At 43.2% G+C, this 25,302-nt stretch overlaps 1 protein-coding gene and 1 long non-coding RNA gene across 7 annotated transcripts; one reads left to right on the top strand and one right to left on the bottom strand.

Moving 5' to 3' along the window:
• Positions 1 to 2,075: 2,075 nt before the first annotated feature.
• Positions 2,076 to 22,772, bottom strand: LOC115178036 (NACHT, LRR and PYD domains-containing protein 12). 6 transcript variants are annotated; one of them, XM_029739045.1, is made up of 10 exons: positions 22,688 to 22,772; positions 19,396 to 19,584; positions 10,314 to 11,978; positions 9,154 to 9,501; positions 8,608 to 8,775; positions 8,328 to 8,498; positions 7,879 to 8,022; positions 7,632 to 7,805; positions 7,179 to 7,352; positions 2,076 to 2,497 (listed from the first exon to the last, which is right to left on the bottom strand). In XM_029739045.1, exons 1-10 carry the CDS (start codon positions 22,693 to 22,695, stop codon positions 2,461 to 2,463), a joined length of 3,078 nt encoding a protein of 1,025 aa, XP_029594905.1. In that variant the 5' UTR covers positions 22,696 to 22,772; the 3' UTR covers positions 2,076 to 2,460. The 6 variants fall into 6 exon arrangements, with proteins under 6 accessions (XP_029594905.1, XP_029594904.1, XP_029594908.1 ...); XM_029739044.1 differs by lacking the exon at positions 22,688 to 22,772 and adding an exon at positions 22,344 to 22,389; XM_029739048.1 differs by lacking the exon at positions 22,688 to 22,772 and adding an exon at positions 22,344 to 22,389 and having other exon boundaries at positions 7,656 to 7,805.
• On the top strand, positions 21,480 to 23,543 carry LOC115178037 (uncharacterized). The gene is made up of 2 exons (XR_003872534.1): positions 21,480 to 22,658; positions 22,768 to 23,543. It is a non-coding gene; the product is annotated as an uncharacterized LOC115178037 (long non-coding RNA).
• Positions 23,544 to 25,302: the final 1,759 nt, after the last annotated feature.

Here is a 25,302-nt window from a genome sequence, read left to right as displayed (position 1 = left end):
AGGAACGCAATAACTGATGAAATCATGTTGTCAGCCATGGGATGAGCATGAGGGAGGCTGGGCAACGGGTTCAACCAAATCTGAGCCGTTATACTGTTGCAGGTATCATCCGGATATTTCGAAATGAGAACCGGTAAGTAACTAACTGTAAGTGCTGTAGTCTTACTGGTACAGTAACATGTACTCTACTTTCATAATGAGAAGGATCTATCACTAAAACCATTCAAATGTTTTTACAGAACTGCAAGAAAACCAGTATCTGTTGGAAGAGGTCGACTGTTCACCCCAGAGCAGGAGACCCACACTGTAAATATGGTCATTGCAAATAACTGCATCAGACTCAGAGAACTGCAGGACCACATAATGGCAGATAACACCATATTCCACAACGGATCTGGATCTGAAAGTGTATGGTGCTACATCATATTGACTGATCCCTGTCTTTTCGTACTGTGCTACATTGTTTTGTCTTGTCTCTTTCAGAGAGTCATGGAGCAAGAAGCAGATGAAGTGCATCATGAGCTAATATATGTGGATGCAGCCCAACCTCACATTCCAGCCTGATATCCTTTGTGGTAAGGTATCTCGTGAATTTATATAATGTATTCAAGTGAGCAGACACCTAAGGCAATTGGATTGTCCTTGGTGCCCGCTCTCTTACCTTATAATTCTGTATTTCTTTGTGAAAAAATAGAATAATGAAGTTTTTGTTTGTCTGAATTCACGGCTTTTACGCACCAGCCAAGTTTCTGGGACAGCGCGATGGTTCACTTATGATTCATGTTATTCCAACCTCATAGGTTGTAAATATATAGAAAACACAGGAAAATGACATGTTGACTGCACTGGCTCTTTAAATTGTTAGTGGCCTGGCCTCTTGCTTTCTGTGTGATACCTTTAGCTAAATTCACAAATACAATTGATTAAATGTATTAAATTGTGCGGGGTTAATAAATAATGTCTAGGATTGGAAAAGCATGAGTTAAAAAAAAAACCCATAGAGAACCACATCAATGATAAGAATGATAAGATTAAGGTTTTCCCCTACTAGTAATGTTTGGTATGTGGCATTGACTTTGTATCACAAAACATTTTGTGACTATTTTACATTAACTCTCAATAGCCCTATGATGTTATTTTGTCTTCCCATTAATGAAGTACAGTATCATTATAAGGACTACATTAAATGAATGGGAATCAGATTAGAGAGCCATCTGGAGACGTTTTCACCACCCATACTTCTCACTCCCCACCCCATTCACCTGCCCTCGTCTTCCTCTCTCCCCTCACCATCCATCGACACACAGATCGGTCTGGTAGGACACGCACGTCTTCAGACTGGAACACATTTAACACCGTAGAGCTAGAGGAACTCACACAGAGGGGGTAAAACTAAAGTAGTCATTTTACCTAACTTTTTCAATTGTGAATATAATTTACCTACCCCAGATAGTAGGCCTGTGTTAGGGTTCACCTACCCATTACTACCACCCATTACTACTACATGCATAATTCCACAGGCCTCCAAAACATATTTGAGTTTTTATTGGAATAAAAACACACGATTTGACCAATTTCACTTGCATAGTAGATTTAGCTAAAAGTATCACAGATAAATAATCTCCCTCAGGACAAGCACGGTCAATTTTTTTATTTTTTATTTAACTAGGCAAGACAGTTAAGAACAAATTCTTACTTACAATGACGGCCTACCCCAGCCAAATCCGGACAACGCTGGGCCAATTGTGCGCCGCTCTATGGGACTCCCAATCACCGCCGGATGTGATACAGCCAGGATTTGAACCAGGGAGTGTAGTGACGCCTCTTGCACTGAGATGCAGTGCCATAGACCGCTGTGCCACTCGGGAGTTATGCATTCACAGAAGCCCAACTGATATGAAGAGTGCAAAACACATGTGAACCATTATATACATATGGTAATATTCGTTGAAAATATCCATGACATCAAACAAGAGTCATTTGTCATTAGATTGGAGTTGAACAAGATATTGTGCCCTTACCTTCAGTGGGATGTGCCTTTTATGCATTAATCAGTCTCTTCCTCCTCTCCAATATTGCTCTGATCCACAGTCAGCGCACAGCTTCGGACCTTTGTGGGTGCAAGATCCACAAACAAATCGGTGGCACTGTGCACAGCTTTCATGGGCCTGGTTCCGTGCACACTGCGTCTTCACCTGGCACTGTGTTCTCTTCCCAGCTGGGAGCTGGATGGGTGCCCGGCAAGGAGGCGGTGCGGCCTTGGCTGCTTCCTTGGCGGCTGCAGCTGCCTTCGTCTTGGCTCTCATGTGGTTCTCACGAAGCTCCATGCCAGATCCATTATGAAATCTCGCCGCGGCATTGTCTTGCCGGTACACTGGGTGAACAAAACGTGCACGTTGATAGCAGCCAGGTCGAGCAGGTTGTAGAATACCGCAACAGGCCAGCGGCGAGTGTCCCCTTTCACCGTGAACTGTCTGGCCATCTTATCCACACCAACCTGGAATAAAGTATTAAACATTAGCAAAGTAATAGGACAAAATTACAATTCGTTACAGAAGAGCACAATGCATGAAATATGGCAAGGTGCGCCTAAATGTGTAGCCTAAATGTATAGGTCTAATAGCCTACATTTCTGCTGTTATAGTGCGTTAGGGTCTCTGGTTCTCTTTGTGTCACCGCCAATGGCAACGGTCAGATGCATAATACTCAGGATACAGACATTTTTTTCTAGGTTTCTTTCTGTAAACCGTAGGTGTTGCTTTGTTGTGCTTCAGCACCGCTGTGGAGAACAGCTCTGCTTGTGACTGGTTGCATGCAGATGGAGGCAGCTCCCGTCTCGTCTTATTCACCACCCCCACCAGGGTTGTGTTCTTGTCAATCAACTTATTTGCCAATGGCAGTGAGGTGAAGACATCGTCCATGTTGACATTCCTACCTTCGCCAAGGTAAGGTTCTACAAGCCAAGGTAAGGTTCTACAAGCCACCACATTTTCAGGACGCTGAGATTCATCTTTGCCCAGATATGGAAAGACATTCAGCACGTACTTGCTGTCGACGTCAGCTGCCAACTGAAACTTCATGCCCCACTTATCTTGCTTGTAGGGGATGTAGTGCGTAAAGCGACATTTCGTTTTCATGGGGAACCATTGCTCCTCAACGGTGATGTTCACTCCTGGCTTGTAAGAGGAAACACAGTTCTGTACAAATGCGTTCCAAACTTCTGATACTAAGGCGAATTTGCTTTTTTTGTTGTTGCTCTGTGCGCCTCAGCAACAGTATGGTCCCTGATTTGCTGCAACATCTCCATGTCACATAAACAATGAAAGCTGTCGAATGCTCTGTCAATTCTGTCTTTTGCGTAAGGTGTAGGGCCCGACTCCACTGGGATTCCATTCTGTGGTGATAATCGACTCGGATCATTGTCAGCAGGCTCTTTTATCCAAACCGTGCCGTCCTTCCCCGTCTCCTCTCTCTCCATCTCAGTTAGTGACGCCTGCACAGTGGGCATCGTTCGGGCTCTCTTGCGCCGAGGCAGATCAGGCTCATAATCAGAATCGCAGTCAGAATCAGAATGTAATGAAGAATTCCCCCATTCGTTATCCGAGTCGATCTCAGCATCAAGTTCCTCCGCTCCATCTGACTCCATCTCATTCAAATCTCGTAGCGTTATCAGCGCTTCTCGCACCTCCATTCTCGGTTTCGCTATTGTATGAATGACGAACCCTTCCAGGCCACCCCTCTCTTGTTAGAATCCCACTGACGGGATTGCTAGCATGGCGGGAAATTCAAAACAGCAAAAATCTAATAATTTCAATTTCTCAAACAATCAACTATTTTAATCTCCTTAATCGAACCACATTGTCCAATTTCAAAGAGGCTTTACGGCGAAAGCATAAAGTTAGATTATGTTAGGAGAGTACATAGCCAAAAAAGTACACACATCCATTTTCAATTCAAGGACAGGCGTCACCAAAAGCAGAACACCAGCTAAAATTCTGCACTAACCTTTGACAATCTTCATCAGATGACACTCCTAGGACATTATATTAGACAATACATGCATTTTGTGTTCTATCAAGTTCATATTTATATCCAAAAACAGCATTTTACATCGGCGCGTGTCGTTGAGAAAATGTGTCTCCCCCAAAACTGCCAGTGAATTGACAAAAAATACTCATTATAAAACGTGGTTAAAGTATTAAACTGTTATTCAAAGAATTATAGATTAACATCTCCTGAATGCAACCGCATTGACAGATTTCAAAATAACTTTACTGGGAAAGCACACTTTGCAATAATCTGAGTACTCTGCTCAGAAAAATACACTACGCAATACAGATAGCCGCCATGTTGGAATCATCTAAAATCATAAATAACATTAGACATATTCCCTTACCTTTAATAATCTTCATCAGAAGTCACTTCCAGGAATCCCAGGTCCACAACAAATGTTGTTTTTTCGATGAAGTTCATAATTTATGTCCAAATAACTCCATGTTGTTCCGTGTTGTTAGTGCGTTCGGTAGGCTACTCAAAATGTAGGGCACGGGAGGGAAAAGTCACGACGAAAAGTACAAAAAAAAATCTATTTACGTTCGTTCAAACATGTCAAACATTGTTTAGCATCAATCTTTAGGGCCATTTTTAACGTGAAACATCAGTAATATTTCAACCGGACCTTTCCTGTGTCTTGAAAAACGTTTTGAAAAAGGTCTCATCTCACATTAACGCGCATGAACGCGCAATAATGAAGTGACGACATCCCAGGGACATCAACTTCCCTTCCTTCTCATCCGGTCTCTGTTCATCATAGACGCTTCAAACAACTTTATAAAGACTGTTGACATCTAGTGGAAGCCATAGGAAGTGCAAAATGAATCCTTTGTCACTGTGTGTTTTATTGGCAATGACTTGAAAATTGTACAGCCACAAGATTTTCATTTCCTGCTTGTATTTTTTCTCAGGTTTTTGCCTGCTATATGAGTTCTGTTATACTTAGAGACACCATTCAAACAGTTTTAGAAACTTCAGAGTGTTTTCTATCAAAATCTACTAATAATATGCATATTCTATTTTCTGGGCCAGAGTAGTAACCTGTTTAAATTGGGTACGTTTTTCATCCGGCCATGAAAATACTGCCCCCTAGCCCCTAGAGGTTAATGGCGGTCCGCAAACAAACGTTAAGGTGCATGCCACCACCTACTGTGCAGGAGTTTGTGGTCAATCATGGTTTACAACATCAGCTCCACATTTCTAAATCCTCCTACCCAACTCAGTAAATTAAAAAGAGCCCTACTAACTTCTAATAGTAAAGTTTATTTTAATGAATGTTATATTTTTTGTGAATGTTTTAATACTTATTTATCAGAAATAAATGTACAATATATAAAATAAACAGTTTATTAACACATGTTTTCATAAATTTTAGAATGCTTTAATGAGTTTAAAAACCACAAAACGCCCAAAAAACTGTCCTTTGTGCTTGTAGTGGTATATACAGTAACTTATAACCTATATGTTGAATCATGCAAGGCTGATATTCAGTGATGTGGTGGTAAATACAGTAACTTATAACCTATATGTTGAATCATGCAAGGCTGATATTCAGTGATGTGGTGGTAAATACAGTAACTTATAACCTATATGTTGAATCATGCAAGGCTGATATTCAGTGATGTGGTGGTAAATACAGTAACTTATAACCTATATGTTGAATCATGCAAGGCTGATATTCAGTGATGTGGTGGTAAATACAGTAACTTATAACCTATATGTTGAATCATGCAAGGCTGATATTCAGTGATGTGGTGGTAAATACAGTAACTTATAACCTATATGTTGAATCATGCAAGGCTGATATTCAGTGATGTGGTGGTAAATACAGTAACTTATAACCTATATGTTGAATCATGCAAGGCTGATATTCAGTGATGTGGTGGTAAATGCATAAATCACTAATGCAAAAAAAAAAAGTAGCATGTTTTTACTTATCTGGAGTTAAAGTTGGTCAACCCTATTCACTAAATAAAAAGGTAGGAAAGATGATTTAGATTTTTTTTATTTAACTAGGCAGGTCAGTTATGAACAAATTCTTATTTACAATGACTGCCTACACCGGCCAAACCCAGGCGACGCTGGGCCAATCACGGCCAGTTGTGATACAGCCTGGAATTGAACCAGGGTGCCTGTAGTGACGCCTCGAACACTGAGATGCAGTGCCTTAGACCACTGCACCACTCAGGAACCCATAGATCTAACCATAGAGATCCTCATTTTATTAAGTCAAACCTTTCAATGTGGAGTTTTGTGCTTCAGCTCTACCATGTTTTGTCCAACTGTATCTATGCTGTCTGGAGTAGCATTCTGTTCATTAGCATGTTCATACCACACCAATCTAAGGGTTCTATTCAACCCGTATCGTTGAAGACCGCGCGAGTAGTCTGGGGGGGTCGTCAAATGGCTTATTCATTTATTCAGTCCCACTATAGTCCCCCAATGATGACACATCCTTGGTTTAACAAGAAAAAACAATAAGGTCATTATGTAAAACATAGCATCACCCTTCTCTTCAGTAAAGGCTACATCGTATACTGTAACATCTTGACTTGACATTGATGTGCAAAAAAATACTGCATGGACTTCGAGGTTACTGAGCGTGATTGAGGCTAAAGGTACTGAGTAACATCCTTAAGTTTGGTACAGACAATGTGGTTACATCCTAAAGGGCATCCACCTCTTTAAAATTCTATAGAATTCACTTTTTTCAAGTTTAGGCACTTCTTTAAGTCTGTACAACGATCAACTCAGTCGTCTGAATGGCAAATCCCGGTCTGCGTCCGAGGTAGCATCCTGTTCCCTTTACAGTACACCACTTCCGACCAGAGCGAGTACAGAACTTGAGGATCGAGACACCAAGAAGAACCCCATCAAGCGAGTCAAGACCTCTCTCTCAATCGTTGATTCTAGAACAAACAATAGTGTTACCACCATAGACATATAATACAGCAAAATAACGTTCTCATTCCATCCCTATTCTAACAGAATTTTCCACTGAGGGGCCACACAATCCAATTATGAAAAGTTGACACACACACACACACACACATGGATTAAGAACCACAAGTCATTATAAATAAATTACTAACATAATTGTAAGCTTTGATGGCACCAGGACTTACTCTAGAGTCTGTAGTTTGTAGTGTGGGTCATCCCTGATGCCGGAGAGAATTCTCAGTCCTTCTTCTCCCGTGTCGTTTCCCATCAGGCCCAGCTCTGTGATTTTGGAGCAGCTGGACTTCAGGGCTAAGGCTAGGGAGGAGCAGCCCTCTGCTGTGATCCCACAGCATCTCAGACTGGAGAGAGAGAGGGTGGAAAGAGAGAGAGGGTGAATGTGGGGAGAGAGATGGGGATAGAGAGAAAGAGAGTGGAGAAGGTCACCAGAGAGGGAGAAAAGATCTTCAATTTGTTTTGGTCAACAAGACTTCATAAATTGTACGAGTGATTTCTAAGTTAACAAATGACCAAGTCATTTTGTGAATATGCTTATAGTAACTCATTGTTTGAAGAGCGTGTGGTGTGATATTATAGACCAAGCAATGAGCTTTATAACTCTCTCTAATGCTGTTACTTACAAGAGTCTCTCTAGTGTACAACACCTGAACGTCAGTCCCACGTAGAGAGTCTTCACACCGCGGTCTCCCAGGTCGTTTCCAGAGAGATCCAGCTCTTTCAGGTTGGTGAGGTTGGAGCTGAGAGCTTTGACCAGCTCCCCACAGCATTTCTCTGTCAGTTTACAGTCACTCACCCTTGGTGGGGAGAGGTAATTACATTGAGAAAGTTGTCCCCACCACACACACGTGCTAGGTTTGCAGAACTCACCTGAGGGTCTCAAGTGAAGACAAGCAGAACAAGACATCGGCCCAGTCATCCGAGTCACCCAGATGGTTCCTGCTGATGTCCAGCTCTTTGAGGATAGAGTTGAAATGCAACCCTCTGACTAGGGTGATGCCACAGCTCGCCACACTGGAGAGACAAGGGTAAAGAAAAAGAAACACTCTTAAATATTCAGCTCCAGACCAAGGTTCAAATACTATCTGTCAGAGACTTTAAGCGTTCGCTTTAGACTGCCAGGAGAGCTAGATGGGCGGACAGGGTTTGCACTTTTGTGACTATTCTATTGGTTCCATTGTGCCAGGCAAGCTCAAACAAAGTCTGACAAGTATTTGAACTAATTTCAAATAGTATTTGAACCAAAGTCTGTCAGCCTACATGGAGTAGGGGCTAGGGGAGATTGGCCCGCACACTCTTGGTGGGGTAAGCTAGCTTACTTGAGTTTCTCCAGTTGACAGGCGGGCAGTCCGAAGGCGTTGCAGAGCATCTTGACTCCCTCGTCCTTCAGGTTGTTGTTGCTCAGGTTGAGCTCCCTCAGACTGGGGATGTTCACCAGACACCTAAACATGTTCTCACAGCATTTCTCAGTGAGCTGACAACAGTACAACCTGGCGGTGGAGGGAAAATGTATGGTACATTTACTACAGTGAACATTCCACTTTAGAATCAGTGAGGTGGAACGTGTGAGAGTACTACAATACTCCAGAAAGTACTCACTCCAGTTTGTATATCTGGGTTGACTTCAGTATGTCCATGAGCAGCTCCACCCCCCGGTCTCCCAGGTCATTCATGCTGACGTCCAGCTCTCGCAGGTGTCTAGGGTTGTCTATCAGCAACACCGCCAGAGCGCGACTCAGCTCCAGGCCCAGCTTGCAGTTTGAGAGCCTAATGAAGATTATAATACTTTAGAAGACGTGGTACAGCGGTTAGTGCCGCGAACCCCAGCACAGGTGTACAGCCTAGGCTACCAGAGTCGGCATGAGTTTAAATCCAACCCATGCCATTCTGACTCGCAAACTCTCATAACTCCTCCTGTCTCCTCCTCCTGTCTCCTCTTCACTGTCCTATCTCAATAAAAATACATTATACCCTTAAAGAATATATTTATATAAATTAGTTTAGATTAACTGTATTTCCTTATGAGGAGAACTTAATTTGCATCAAACCACAGAATAAACCCATAGGGGAAGTGAATTCAATGATGTTACAATTGGGGGTACACATGATCAGAACGGGTTTCCTAGCCATTGATTCAATACTCACTTCAGGATCTGCAGTTTGCAATTGACAACCTTCAGTCCGTCAACGAGATAAAACACCCCCGATTCTCCCGGTTCGTTGCCGCTCAGATCCAGCTCCAGCAGGTGCGAGGGGTTGGATTTGAGAGCTTTGGCCAGAGCGGCAAAGCCATCCTGTTTCACCCTGCAGCCGGACAGTTTCAGTCCCTCCAGTTGGCAGTGTGGCTTGGCCAAGCCGGCCACCAACAGCTGCACTCCTGAGTCCATCAGCGTGTTGAAACTCAAGTCCAGAGTTTTCAGATTGGACACCTTTGAGGTGAGCGCCGAGGCCAGACATTCACAGGATTTCTCTGTTAGTTTGTGATATGACAGCCTGGTAAGAAGGAGGGTTAGGGAATCAAAAAGAACATAGACATACAAGCAGGCATTAAATCAACAGAACTTTGTAATGATCATAAGACGGGTCCAACAAACCTGAATTACATCACAGGGATGACAATTATCTTGTGTTATAGACATTTAATATTGATAGTGTGTGCCAAAAGTATTGAGTTAGTGACACATTTTTTGTTTATTTTGTACTTCAACACTTTGGATTTAGAATGATACAATGACTATGAATCTAAAGTGCAGACGGTCGGCTTTACTTTTAGGGTGTTTTCACCCATATCGGGTGAACTGTTTAGAAATTACAGTACTTTTTGTACATAGTCCCCCCATTTTAAGGGACCAAAATGATTGGGCCGAATTCACTTTTGTGTATTAAAGTAGTCAGAAGTTAAGTATTTGGTCCCATATTCATAGCACATAACTACATCAAGCTTGTGACTCTACAAATTGGTTGGATGCATTTGCTGTTTGTTTTGGTTGTTTCAGATTATTTTGTGTCCAATAGAAATGCATGGTAAATAATGTATTGTGTCATTTTGGAGTCACTTTCATTGAAAATAAGAATAGAATGTTTCTAAGCACACAATAATTTTGGTCCTATAAAATGGGGGGAATAGCCTATGTACAAAAAGTGCTGTAATCTCTAAACGGTTCACCCAATATGAATGAAAATGTTATTATTTCACATCCAAAAGTGCTGGAGTACAGAGCCAAAACTACAACAAATGTGTCACTTTGTCAAAACTTTTGGAGATCACCGTAATAGCTGGTACTGTTAAATGACCAAGTACATACGTGGCTGTCTGGGAAGCTTTGATCACTGGCAGCATCCTCAGAAGTTCCTTGTCTCCTCTCTTCTTTACTTCCAACCCAAGCATCGCTATCGGCCCAGACTCCGATGCCACTAACACAGCGGCCAGGTCAGACCAATGTGCACGTGGGTATTTGGCATCTGGGGGGATTCCCGTCTTGAGAAAGCTCACACCATCAATTTCTAAAGAGCTGTCACCCAGTTCCGTCAGGCAGTTCAGCAGGTTGAGGGTCCTCGGTGAAGCGGGATTCTCCATAACCTTCTTCTTGATATACTCTACCGTTTCCGTCAGTGTCTCCGACGAGTTGTAGCCGGCCTCTGCGATTGACTGGATGAAGCTCTGCGAGATGCTGAGGAGGAACCGGAGGAAGAGGTCTAGCTTTCCATTTTTGCTCTGCAAGGCCATGTCCACTGCATTCCTCAGGTTTTCATCTAGGCTGTTGCAGGATCGATTAAACCACATCGCAGCAAAGAAATCCTGAATGGTGGTATGCCCAAAGTAGTAGATCTTCTTTTGCTGCAGCCCAATATCCTCTCTGAAGATGGGTATGCTTACTTTTGCAAACTCTGACCCCTCATCACAGTTAATGTTGCACTCTCGTAGGTCTTCCTCGTAGAAAACCGTGTTGCCTTTCACCAACTGCTTAAAGGCTAGTTCCCCCAATTTAATAGCCATCTTCTGTGTATTCTGGTCCCGTGTTTGCAACAGGGCGAGTAGGTCAGTGTACATTGGAGTCAGAGCTCCGGGGTCATATTCTTTACCGGATAGCCATGTCTGTCTAACGAGGACTGATGCCGAAATCGAACAGATAATAGGTATCTGGCACAAGACATAAAAGCTTTTTGAGTACTTCAAGTGGTGGATAATTGCATTGGCCTGGTCCGTGTGAATGATTGCTCTTCTGAAGAACTCCTCTTTCTGAGAGTCTGTGAAGCCTTCAATTTCTGTCACTTCGTTGATGTACTGAAGAGGGATGTGATGGACTGCTTCAGGTCTAGAGGTAATCCATATGTGAGCGGCGAAGGGAAGAAGATTGCCGTTAATTAGGTTTGTCAGCAGTGCTGGCACGGAGGAGGGCTCTGTGAGATCGGTCACTATCGGGCTGTTCTTGAAGTCGAGAGGACGTCGGAATTCATCCAGCCCGTCAAGAATGAACCCAACTCTGAAGTTCTCCAAGTTCGAAATTCCAGGTTCTTTCAATTCTGGGAAAAACTTGTAAAGAAGTTCAATCAGACTTAGTCTCTCCTTCAGCAAATTCAGCTCCCGGAAAGGAAGGGGAAATATGAGAGGACATTCCTGGTTTACTTTTCCCTCTGCCCAGTTAAGAATAATCATCCGCACCTGGCTAGTTTTGCCAATACCAGAGACGCCCTTTGTCAGCGCTATTCTGACTCGCTCGTCGTCTAGTTCAGAATCAAAGTATAAGCTTAAGGGTGAGCATCTCCATTGGTGTGTCTTCCTGAAGGTTGGCTTAATTTGAATGTATTCATGTTGGTTCACCTCTCCACTTTCACCAGGTGGATACTGGAGATCACAATGTATGTAAAATGGATGCTCAGTTTCCCCCCCTGGCGGACTTTGGTACTTTTTCTTCAGGGTGGCTTTCAGCTTATTGCTGAGTTTTACCGCATTGGAGGCAGAGACTTCCCTGTTAAATAGACAAAACAGTACATGTAATTTCTGAAGGGTTTTAACCATATTGTCTGTTAACTGTATAGTCTATTATTGTGAGAGCACACCAGTTGACCCTCTTGAGCCTCTTTGTCATGGATCCCCCCGGTACTGCTGCTCATTCCGTTCACCAGCTCCGGAGGTCTAAGTCACCGGCCTTCTAGGCGTCACTGAATTGGATTCATTATCACCAACCCCGGACTGTCTTGTCTCATTACGCACACCTGGTTCCCAATCCCCTTGATTAGTATGTTATATATGTGCCCTCTGTTCCCCATTGTCCTTGTCGGTTATTATTACCATGTCTGTTGGTCCTGTGAGTACCTGTGCTGTTGTATCGGCTTCCATGCTACGTGTTATTGTGCACTTGTTTTACGGGTTTCGTCCCGTGTATTGTTTAGAGGTTTACACCTCGCTCTTTTGTTTGGGTGGAGAAATAAAAAACCCTATTACGTATTCCTGCACAGCGTGGCACACTCTTGCAAATGACCAACAAGGCCTTGGGAGCATTTCAAACCATTCCTATATATTTTACCTTTATTTAACTAGGCAATCAGTTAAGAACAAATTATTATTTTCAATGACGGCCTAGGAACAGTGGGTTAACTGCCTTGTTCAGAACGACAGATTTTTACCTTGTCAGCTCAGGGATTCAATCTTGCAACCTTTCGGTTACTAGTCCAACCAACACTCTAACCACTAGGCTACCTGCCGTCCCTACACTCTAACCACTAGGCTACCTGCCGCCCCACACTATATGGTATGGTCTAGTTTGTTATCTCAATAAAAGTCAGTGCTAGGAACCTCTTGGTACTAAAATAACATCTCCTTAACATGAATTTTGGTTGGTCAATTGTCATTTACAGTTGTATATGCATTCCACGGGATGTAGGGAGGCAGAGACGCCCCTCTATCACTTTAAATACTGTTGTGAACCTTTGAGTTGTCGAAGAGTAAACTCCTTCCCAGCCGGTAATATCCTAAATTGAATTCAAGTCTGACGTTTTGCTCTCAACTATCTTCATACCAGCAATTCTTAGAACCTTACAGATGGAATAAACCATTGGTTCCCAAACGTTTTATAGTCCCGTACCCCTTCAAACATTCAACCTCCAGCTGCGTACCCCCTCTAGCACCAGGGTCAGCGCACTCTTAAATGTTGTTTTTTGCCATCATTGTAAGCCTGCCACACACACACACTATACGATACATTTATTAAACATAAGAATGAGTGTGAGTTTTTGTCACAACCTGGCTCGTTGGAACTGACAAAGAGCTCTTATAGGACCAGGGCACAAATGATATAACAATATTCAAGAATTTTGCTCTTTTTTTAACCATCTTACATATAAAACCTTCTGCGTTTATCAAAAATTGTGAATAACTCACCACAGGTTAATGAGAAGGGTGTGCTTGAAAGGATGCACATAACTCTGCAATGTTGGGTTGTATTGGAGAGAGTCTCAGTCTTAAATCATTTACCACACACAGTCTGTGCCTGTATTTAGTTTTCATGCTAGTGAGGGCCGAGAATCCACTCTCACATAGGTACGTGGTTGCAAAGGGCATCAGTGTCTTAACAGCGCGATTTGCTAAGACAAGAAACTCTGAGCGCAGCCCAATCCAGAAATCTGGCAGTGGCTTCTGATTAAATTCAATTTTCACAGAACCGCTTGATGCAATTTCGATGAGGCCCTCTTGTTCAGATATCGGTAAGTGGACTGGAGGCAGGGCATGAAAGGGATAACGAATCCAGTTGTTTGTGTCATCCTTTTCGGGAAAGTACCTGCATAATTGCGCACCCAACTCACTCAGATGCTTCGCTATATCACATTTCACATTGTTCGTAAGCTTGAGTTCATTTGCACACAAAAAATATCATACAATGATGGAAAGACCTGTGTGTTGTCCTTGTTAATACAGACAGAGAAGAGCTCTAACTTCTTAATGATAGCCTTAATTTTGTCCTACACATTGAATATAGTTGTGGAGAATCCCTGTAATCCTAGATTCAGATCATTCAGGCGAGAGAAAACATCACCCAGATAGGCCAGTCATGTGAGAAACTCATCATCATGCAAACTTTAAGCTCGTCTCTCAATTTAAAAAAAAAAACATGTAAATACTTTGCCCCTTGATAACCAGCGCACTTCTGTATGTTGTAGAAGCGTTACATGGTCGCTGCCCATATCATTGCATAGGGCAGAAAATACACAAGTGTTCAGGGGCCTTGCTTTAACAAAGTTAACCATTTTCACTGTAGTGACCAAAACGTCTTCCAAGCTGTCAGGCATTCCCTTTGCAGCAAGAGCCTCCCGGTGGATGCTGCAGTGTACCCAAGTGGTGTCCGGATGGTGAACCATTCATCCATTTTTGAGCAAATGAAATGAGCAGCAGCTACTTTTGACTACATACGGATCATTAGTGGAATTCCCACGAGAGAGTAATGGTTAATGTGATTGGATGTTCATTATTTGATTAGGCTACATGTATTTGACATTGTGTTGTTATTTCGCTGAACACTAGATGGTTTAATTTAATTTTTGTCAGTGAAACGAGGCTACTCAGGCGAGAAAAAAAACTCACCCAAATGTATAGCCCCGTTGGAAAATATAAATGGACTGTTTGAAAATGTGAAGAAAAAAAAAATATTCTCGCGGGAATTCCACTAACCAAACGTAAATGTGAATCACATTTTTATTTGGCATACCCCCGACGGCATTGCGCTTCCCCAGTTTGGGAATACCTGGAATAAACTTCTGCTTGTCACGGATCCCCCAGGTACTGTTGCTCATTCCGTGCACCAGTTCCGGAGGTCTACGTCACCGGCCTCTAGGTGTCACTGAACTGTTTCATTACGCACACCTGGTTCCCATTTCCCCTGATTAGTAATAATATAATTGTGCCCTTTGTTCACCATTGTCTTGTCGGTTATTGTTCCCATGTCCGTTGGTCTTGTGAGTAGGGGAGAGCGAGGTATGTTGTTACACTTTTCACGCTGTCTAACATTTACTGGGCACCTTACATCACAATGGTATAAATGTCATACCAAATGAAAGAAGGAAGTCGTTGGCACATATTTGTATTCATTACATCTTCATATCTTATTTCAGTACGGAGTTGTAGACCCATCAGCGGGTAAATTGTCACACTACATCGGGTAAGTTGTCACATTAGATCCTGACGAGAGAATCTGACGAGAGAATCTGGCAAATAATGCCTTTCAATCAAAACAATAATGATGTCAGAACACACATTAATTAAGTGGCATGACCACTTTACTTTGAAATCTCACGTTCTCTGGCGTACACATAGATCCACGATAATTGTTGGAATCGGAATGGAATGAAATGCTGCAGATTAAAGGTTTAAAGTCTTAACAAAACAGATGTGGTGTTTAAACACACTAATGCACAGTTTTGTAACAGCCTATACGACGTACATCCGTATCTGACTAATCAGACTCATCTTCAGTCACAATTCTTGCACACATAAATTGCCTGGCCTGAGGTGCAAGCATCATGGGCCCATTTGAATCATCTCACACACTTCACCCAAGTCTCATTTGGAAGGCTGTTTGAAAATGGCTCCACACAGACGAGGCAGAAGCACTCCTCTTCATCTGATGATGACTCTTCTACGATTTTGCTTTTTTTTAGCTACCTTCTTGTTCTTTGCAGATCCAGATTTTGACTCCACCCCTTACTTCCCTTTCTTTGTGGGCAGCCTTGTCTCGGCCTTGTCTCAGGATGGTAAGTTGGTGGTTGAAGATATCCCTCTAGTGGTGTGGGGGCTGTGCTTTGGCAAAGTGAGTGGGGTTATATCCTGCCTGTTTGGGGGTATCATCGGATGGGGCCACAGTGTCTCCCGACCCCTCCAGTCTCAGCCTCCAGTATTTATGCTGCAGTAGTTTATGTGTCGGGGGGCTAGGGTCAGTCTGTTATATCTGGAGTACTTCTCCTGTCTTATCCGGTGTCCTGTGTGAATTTAACTATGCTCTCTATAATTCTCTCTCTCTTTCTTTCTCTCTCTCGGTGTACCTGAGCCCTAGGTCCATGCCTCAGGACTACCTGGCCTGATGACTCCTTGCTGTTCCCAGTCCACCTGGCTGTGCTGATGCTCCAGTTTCAACTGTTCTGCCTGCGGCTATGGAATCCTGACCTGTTCACCGGACGTGCTACCTGTCCCAGACCTGCTGTTTTCAACTCTCTAGAGACAGCAAGAGCGGTAGAGATACTCTGAATGATCGGCTATGAAAAGCCAACTGACATTTACTCCTGAGGTGCTGACCTGTTGCACCCTCGACATCCACTGTGATTATTATTATTTGACCCTGCTGGTCATCTATGAACATTTGAACATCTTGGCGATGTTCTGTTATAATCTCTACCCGGCACAGCCAGAAGAGGACTGGCCACCCCTCATAGCCTGGTTCCTCTCTAGGTTTCTTCCTAGGTTCTGGCCTTTCTAGGGAGTTTTTCCAAGCCATCATGCTTCTACACCTGCATTGCTTGCTGTTTGGAGTTTTAGGCTGGGTTTCTGTAGAGCACTTTGAGATATCAGCTGACGTAAGAAGGGCTTTATAAGTAAATTTGATTTGATGATTCAGGAAACAGCTTTTTGCTAGATTGTGCCTTATTATTTTCAATTTCTAGTGCCTGCTTCACTGTTGTGTCAGTTAGAATTGCTGTTTTGTGCCATTTTCTTCCTTTGCAAACTGGTTTTCGGGGGCCAGCTTTTAGATATGGCCGGATGTCCTCTGGAGTTGGTAGTCCGCTGTCAGCAATGGCATTGCTGGGCAAGGGTGAGCTGGTGCTAGCATAAGAACTGGGCAGGTCTGTGTCTGAGCTCGTGCTAGGCAGGGCTGGAATGGTGCTTGGGCCTGGCAGGTTGGAGCTGGGGCCTGGTAGGGTTGGGTTCTGAATGGGGCGATCTGTAACGTAGGATGGCGCAAACTCGGTTTCCAGAAATACATCCCTGTTGTAAGGTTGTACCCCAGCCACCCTAAAGACAGCCTGAATGTTCAAGGGGGTTGCAGCCAGAGGATAGGGGATTACCACAATCCCAGGAATGTCATAAATTGAAATTGTCTTCCCGGGATTGTTCCTCATCTAGGCATCACACGCGGTGTTGATGTGCCTCTTTAGCGGCCCGTAGACAGACCTGTCTAAGGGTTGAAGCCGATGAGAGCAATGGGGTGGGAATGACAGCATAATTATGCCATTTTCTTTGGCATAATTGAGTCCATCAATGGACAGATGAGACACTCGGTTTTGTCCAAAAGGAATAAACAGAGCTTCTCCTTTGAGCACTTCGTATGCTTGACAATGTTTCAGGAAGTCAACAAAGCGCACATCTTTCATCCACCCAGAGGGATTTGTCCCCTCCTTTGCTGCCAGGTGGCCCGTTGATCAGGACATGATCGTGGAAGTTGACACGGGGGAATATAAAATATGGAGACATACTATTCCCTGTGGCTGAGACAGCACAGGGCAGTGTGACGAGGGTTCCCCTTTCAGCAGAGGTCAGTGACCCTACTTTTTTTAATCCAGGTCTGCCTATCACTTTGTCAGGTTTATGTACAGTGGTCACCCCAGTTTCATCGACATTCCATATGTCTCCTGGTCCAAATTGATATCTTTGTAGCACTTCTGCTACATTGTCGAAGAAAGCAATAACATTTTCTCTGTTGAAGCTACTTGCCCTGGTAAGGCTAGTTGCCTCTGGCTTTCTCAGCAACGGCGTTGGGTGCCGCTTTAAGAAGCCTGTAAACCACGCCAAGCTGGCCTTTTCTTTTTCTGCCCACATTGGCGCGAACTTCAGCTGGTGTGCCACAGCAAACTGGTAGGCAAGTCTTCTGACCTCACTTGGCGACAGACCAAAATAAATGTCAGCTGATCTAGTAATATACTGAACAATCTTCATCTCCAAATCAGGTGAAAAAACCTGCCGTGGCTTTGTATAGCCAACCACTGTTGTTGGCGTGGCTGTCTGACTTTCAACTTCTTCTCTGGTAACCTTTTGACAATACAGAGTCTGAGTACGGTGATTTATGTCAAGATCCTTCGCTGTACTCCTGATTGATTTGTTCTACAACCTCACCTGCCTCACTGCCTTTAACATTATGCCAGGTGGTGTGCTGCCATTCTGTCTTTCTTTTATCATTTCTAACCATCTTTCTTTCTTTCTTCCTTCCTTCCTTCCTTTCTTCTTTCCTTCAAAAACACATTTCCTCATTGAAATTACATATTCATTACAGGCTTATTACGCCCACCTCCCTGTCTACTATCCTTGTTGCCACAATGCAATTCATAACACCACACGAAATTCATGACACTGTATGAAGTAGTGTGTGTGTGGATATACAGTACTGTCTCATACAGTAGGCATGTAGTGTGTTAGTAGACACACACATGCCAGAGCCTGTCTTGTGTAGTCCAGGGATATGTCTGCTGCTCTAAACTGTACGTGTATATATAATAATCCATTTACAGTAATATTTAGTGTAATCAGCTCTGATAATACTATTATCACAATGTTTTTTGAGCATGTTCTATGCGTCTATGTATACTGGGGCAAGTTGTCACATGTGAAGACTTGCCCCAAGGTCATTGAGACTACTTGCCCCAAACTGACATGTGTGCTAATGTTGGCTAAATCTCAAGGTTAGCTCAACATAGGACTGGAGCTAAAGTATCAAAAGACATGTTATTGTCTCTACTCCGTGCAAAATTATAATTTTGAACATTCACACCTAACAATGTTTATTGCATAAAATGTAAAGTGCCATTTTTTTACATTTGAGGGGGGAAAAATAAGAAACTTGTGCCCACCTCAGATTAGAGTGACCTTGACCTCATGTGAACAGGAAGTTGACTGTAGAACATGTAGTCCCACAAAGTAGCTATTTGATTTTGAGATAGCGCCTCTAGTGTTGGAGGTACGAACAGTTTGACAACTTACCTCGCTCTCCCCTACCTGTGCTTTGTTTCGGCTTTCGTGCTGCGTGTTTTGTTCACTTGTTATTTCGGGTCTCGTCCCGTGTATTGTTATTTCAGATCTCGTCCCGTGTATTTATTAGAGGTTTAACCTCGCTCTTTTGTATGGGTTACATCCCTGTGTTTTTGTATAGATGTTTGTTTTGGGCTTTGTCCACGTCCCCACATGTTGTATTTTTGGGTGGAGTATATTTTTGGGTGGAGTATATTTTTGGGTGGAGTATATTTTTGGGTGGAGTACCCCCTATTTCTTATTCCTGCGCTTGTCTCCAATCATTTATACAACGTGACAATGCTTATATGAACATAGAATAGGCCTACTGTGTATTCTGAATGACACATTTTCCATAGGCTGATTTTGATCTTGTCCTCTGTTCAAATTACTAATTGTCTTACCTTGGTTCAGTCTGATGGTTTTCTCTCCCAGGGCGAAACATTTTCCTCAAATCAGGAGAGGCGGATTTCCTATGACCAAGATTTGTTTCCCTCCAAGGAGGAGGCAGGTATCTGTGAAGAGGGCAGTAAGGCAGGCTACCCCGTCCCTCATGTGATGAAGAAAGGAAGATCCCACTACCAACCATAGACCTGTAACACAGATATTGGATATTGTCTTCCTAACTGTAATAGCAATAGTGATGTGTGCATGGTGCTACAGTAATGCACTGGCAAGACTGCCTCAATTCAACGTCTGCTCACCGATTACAAATGATTTGCTAATAAATTAATTCAGTTAAATGGGCTACCTAAAGAAGACATAAACTGACAAGAACACGGAGGACCTATCCATTTAGGCCCTATTATTTTTTTTCTTTCAATAAGGTCGTTTGGGATCAGCCCCAAAACAGACTTGCAAACAAAAAACAGGGAGCTTTAACGGTACACGAATGCAGTGTAATCCCTGGCCTTCAACACTAGCAATGGATTATGTAGAGGGGGAAAAAATAATCTCAAATTATTTATACATGAAAAAATACCTCTGACTACATCGTCTAAACACTGAACTCGCTTCCGCATGTCTTTACATCCGTTCCTTGGTGCTGGGCTAGCCCACGAATACACAGAAAATATCTAGCCATAATACGGCATGCATTCATCACATTGCAACTTTATCAACTCCAATGTAATAGCAAACACATAATGCAATTCCATAGTTACTTTGATTGTCTCACTTTATTCTAGTCCATCACTGCGTCTCAGTAAATGTATGTTTTAAAATAGGTCGAGGAGGCAGCTTCTAACTCCGTTGCGGTTTCTCGTCAAAACAAGATACGCGCAAAAGTGCTAAAAGTCAAGAACAGGGGCGCGTTCAGCAGGACATAACGTTTTGGAACATCCAGATATGCATATGCATATGTAGAACAAACATGCCTCTTCGATATTTACAATAATGAATGACGTTAATTTCTATCTGCAATTTCCGAGAACGTTTTGCAACTGAAGGTGGCCCTGTTCACACCCAGTACACATTTCAGAGGTTAGATCATTTTTGTCCACCATCAATTAGGTTAAATGTAATCTCAGACCAAATGTAGCCTAAACATAATATGGCCATGGAATTATTGAAAATTGTAATTTCAAAAATAACGCAGCAGCTATGTAACCTAACAAATTAAAAATATTTACGCTACTGCTGTTTAATGTCTTCTGTGTAGCCTACTTTAACTGAATTTGTAAACCTTTGTTCGCTTATGCTAGGCCTGCTTGCAATTGAACTTTGTGAGCTGGGGCTGGCGAGGGAGAGGGGGCTAATGACAGGTGAAAAGGGGGACGGGCAAAAGAGTGGAAAGGGTATCTGGGAGGTGGTGATAACGTCTCATTTAAATTTCACATTTACATTTTAGTCATCTATCAGATTCATTCATATCTACTATACTTCATTGGCACATGCTTAACGTTATCATCTTTCCCTACCACCACCCCTACTCCTCACTCCCCCTCCTCTCTCTCCTGCCCTCCTCTTCCACTCCCCCCAATGACCAGAATGCTGCTCCAGACATGCATTTAGTCATGCATGAGTTATGATGGACAACAAACACTGTTATATAGTGTTATAATATAGGATAGTAAAACTGTAAGACGCAAGGAAACTACATCCATGACTTCAGATAGGCTGGCTAAGGTAAATTTACAAGGCTACATTATCCTAGAAGTGCAGGGAGCAGACGTCATAATAACTTAATAGAACTTTATAATTATAACACGTAAATGTATTAGCTATATAGGTTTAACTGTCATGAATAATAACTAATAAACTGGTTCTAAACTAGTGTGCATAAGTATTTCGTTTTGTAGTAGTAAACACTTAGGCTAATAATTATTTGAATTATAATCTAAACTAAAGTGGGTCTGGGAATGGTAGCCTATATACATTTCACTCTGGCGACATCCTTTTGAGAAAAGGCCTCCAGTGGGAGAAGAGAACGAGGTGACCTGGAAGCGGAAGCGTGCGTAATTCATAGGCTACAATGGCAAGACTGCGAATTGAGGTGACAGAAGCGCTGATAACGCTACGAGATTTGGATGGAATGGAGTCAGATGGAGGGAGGAACTTGATGCTGAGCTCGACTAAGATGATGAATGGGGGAATTCTTCAATCGATTCCGATGCTGGCTGCGATTCTGATTATGAGCCTGATCTGCCTCAGCTCCGGCGCAAGAGAGCCCGAACGATGCCCACCGTGCAGGTGTCAACAACTCAGATGGAGCGAGAGAAGGGGAAGGACGGCACGGTTTGGATAAAACAGCGAGTTGACAACGCTGCAGGTCGGTTATCAGCACATACTGGCACCCCATTGGAATCGGGCCCTACACCTTACGTCAAAGGCAGAATCGACAGAGCATTCGACAGCTTTCATTGTTTGTGAAATGCAGATGTTGCAGCACATCAAGGACTGTACTGTAGCTGAGGCGCGCCAGGCGAAAGGAGACAACGTGGGACATGTCTGTGGATAAGCTGGAAGCGTTCATTACGCTCCTATACGCCCGAGGACTGTACGGCGGAAGGAACACGCCTTTGGAGAGCTCCTGGAACGAAAAATATGGGTTGATGCCACGGAACCGCTTCAGAGAGATCACCCTGGTATCGGACGTGTGGGGAACGTTTATACAGAACTGTGTTTCCTCTTACAAGCCAGAAGTGAACATTACCGTTGAGGAGCAATGGTTCCCCGCAAACGTTAAGTGCAGCTTTACGCACTACATCCCCTACAGTAAGACAAGTGAGGCATGAAGTTTCGGTTGGCAGCTGACGTCGACAGCAAGTACGTGCTGAATGTCTTTCCATATCTGGGCAAAGATGAATCTCAGCATCCTGAAAATGTGGTGATGAGGCTTGTAGAACCTTACCTTGGCGAAGGTAGGAATGTCAACATGGACGACGTCTTCACCTCACTGCCATTGGCAAATAAGTTGATTGACAAGAACACAAGCCTGGTGGGGTGGTGAATAAGACGAGACGGGAGTTGCCTCCATCTGCATGCAACCAGTCACAAGCAGAGCTGTTCTCCACAGCGGTGCTGAAGCACAACAAAGCAACACTTATGGTTTCCAGATGTATGCCAAGAGAGAACGTCTGTATCCTGAGTACTATGCATCCGACAGTTGCCATTGGCGGTGACACAAAGAGAACCAGAGACCCTGACGCACTAAAACAACACAAAGGTATGTTATAACGTTAGGCTATTACGCACCTTGGCATACAGCAGCCATGCACGGTGCTCTTCTGTTGTAGGAAAATAATTCTAAGGTATTGTACTGTATTCGATTCCAGGTTGGTGTGGATAAGATGGCCAGACAGTTCACGGTGAAAGGGGACACTCGCCGCTGGCCTGTTGCAATATCTACAACCTGCTTAACCTGGCTGCTATCAACGCGCACGTTTTGTTCACCCTGTGCACGGGTAAGACAATCACGAGGAGAGATTTCATCATGCAGTTGGCATGGGCGCTTCGTGAGAACCACATGAGCGCCAGGGGCAAGGCAGCAGCGCAGGATGTGCCAAATGACGCACCACCGCTCTCCGAGAAGAAGAGACTGTGGACGGATGCACGCGGAAAAAAACTGCGACTGCGGGACCTGTAAGCAATTTGTCTGCGGAAAGTGCTCATTCCAGAATAAAGATTTGTCGAAGATGTGTGTTGAATGTCATGCCATGTTACTGTAAGAGAGTCTTCTGTATAACGGAATAACTGCTGCTAAGCGTAAAGGCGCACATGCCCGAGAGAGGCCACAACGAGTTCATTAATGACTGACACCAGTACAGGCTGTTTATACGACTGACACTTGTTATATGCTTGTTATATTATTTTTTTAATACCGTTATCGTTTTACATTTGCTCGTTGTACACTTCATTGAGCTGACTCTAGGCCCATTTAGCCCTATTGACAGTGCGTATTTTGGAACACCTATAGCCTACTAGGTAGACCACTTAGACTAACATAAGAAAGGCTGTTATAAAAAGATGTTTCTAAATTCAATTACTGTGAATGTGATTTCTGTATCGTTCATTTCGCTAAAATCTACAGATAAAATGGAATTACCATTTACATTTTGGTGTTTCTTTCCCTCAATTAAAACAGAACAACCTAGGCTATTATAAAGGTCTAAAACTCTAAATGTAGTCAAGCAGCATGGCCTATGGTCACCAGAAAACGTGTGGGGAGGCAACATGCGCAGCGCATTTCGATATTTTGGTTTAATTTATTCAAATACAGTATAGTCCATTTTCTTTGTGAGAAAATGTGAATGGGATCAAATTTGGTTTATATTCTTGGGCCACCAAGACTTTTTCAATCCAAAATTATTAACTTGAATTAATCAATAAACACGATAGCTGACTGAGTATTGATTTTATAATGCCTGCAGTTTCATTGTCAGAACTATACGATGCAAACCTGCAAAAGGCAAGCTCAGCCCTGTGCGTTTTATTGTCCATCAAGTTGCTTTCTCTGTGTATAGGAAACCCCCAGTCCTTCTTTAAAATATAATTCATATGAAGTACATGTTTGCTGGACTTTGACAGGGGTTTCATCCCCCCCATGTCCAGGAGTTTTTCCAGGAATAAAAAAAAACAAAAAAAACAATATGTGACCTGCTTAAAAAAACTCGGGTCCCATCATAGCCCATAGTAAACCTTTTTAGATTCATCACGTCAGATGTTCCAGAGTTTTACCTGGTTAGGTTCGCAAATCAGGAAAAACTATGGGCCCCAGATGTTTTTTTTCACCACCCCACTCTGGGTCATGCGGTGACGCCTCTGGTATAGGCTACCTAGGCTAAGCTTTTAGAATGCCTACCTAAAATCACATCATCACTACACTGACTGCGATTATTTGAATTACAGTGTTTTAATTTAATTGATAGATTGTTCAACAAATATTTATTTTCCATGACCATCATACGACCTAAAAGCCTACATAGTCTTACCAAAAACTCAGGTTAACTCCGGTAAGAATGTCTGGCTACATTCCAACAGAGAGGCGCACAGAAACTACACTCTGACCAATCAAATCCTTGAGGGGGTGGTTTGGGGTCTTTAATTTGACAGCGCGTCTCTGGCTTCGGAACTGGGCAATGCAACCTGAAGAGGCTACGGCTGCTTGGCGGATGGAAGGGCAGCTCTATCCCGTGGGAGGTTGAGTTGTGGACGTTGTTTTCATGAGGTTCCTTGGGAATGGGAAATGGCGGCGAGTAGTGCTGACGAAATGGAGGAAATTGAGAAAAAGTTGGTGAAGGAAAAGCGGTGCTGGAACGCGAACGACATGCGTGCCAGTTCTGATGCTATGGAGCGGGAGGACGAGGGTCAAGGACCGGAATGGTCGGTAGTGGAAAGACATAGGAAGAAGAGAAATCGTGATACAGAAAGCAGTGGAGCGTCTAGTAAAGAAAGCGTAAAGAGGGCCAAGGTAGGAATCAAGCGCAGTGATGTAGTAAGTGGTGATAGTGTTTGATGAGACCATAGGGCCTCACTTACTGTACACCATATCGGACTAACTAATGCAGTAGAGAAAGAGAAGGCTCAGCAAGAGAAGCTTTAGAAAATGGATGTGCTTAATGGGAAGAAGATGAAAAGCCATGTCCCTGGTGATTATGCTAGAGTGAGGGGAGTCATCACTGGAGTCCCAATATCTATGTCCACAAGGAAAGAAAATATGGGCCGAGTGTGGAGGGGCACATGATTACAGTGAATGTCGAAGCAATGTGAATATTAAGGGCTGTAATTGTGGGGGAGAACACAGTGCAGCATTTGGTGGATGCCAGGCACAGAGAGAGGCTAGAGAGGCTCAGAGATATGGGATCAGTCAT

This window comes from Salmo trutta, chromosome 38 (assembly GCF_901001165.1).
Source record: "Salmo trutta chromosome 38, fSalTru1.1, whole genome shotgun sequence".
Classification (NCBI taxonomy): Eukaryota; Metazoa; Chordata; class Actinopteri; order Salmoniformes; family Salmonidae; genus Salmo; species Salmo trutta.
Note: the sequence above shows the minus strand (reverse complement) of the source record. Positions and strands in the feature narration are given on the sequence as shown.

Excerpts from the sequence above, each read along its gene's own strand:
- LOC115178036 (XM_029739044.1), bottom strand. The coding sequence starts at position 22,369 with ATGTTGACATTCCTACCTTCGCCAAG. Across the intron at positions 19,585-22,343 it reads ACATTCCTACCTTCGCCAAG|GTCTATGGTTGGTAGTGGGA; the intron begins GTAAGGTTCTAC and ends TCTGTGTTACAG. Across the intron at positions 7,806-7,878 it reads TCTTCACTTGAGACCCTCAG|GGTGAGTGACTGTAAACTGA; the intron begins GTGAGTTCTGCA and ends CTCCCCACCAAG.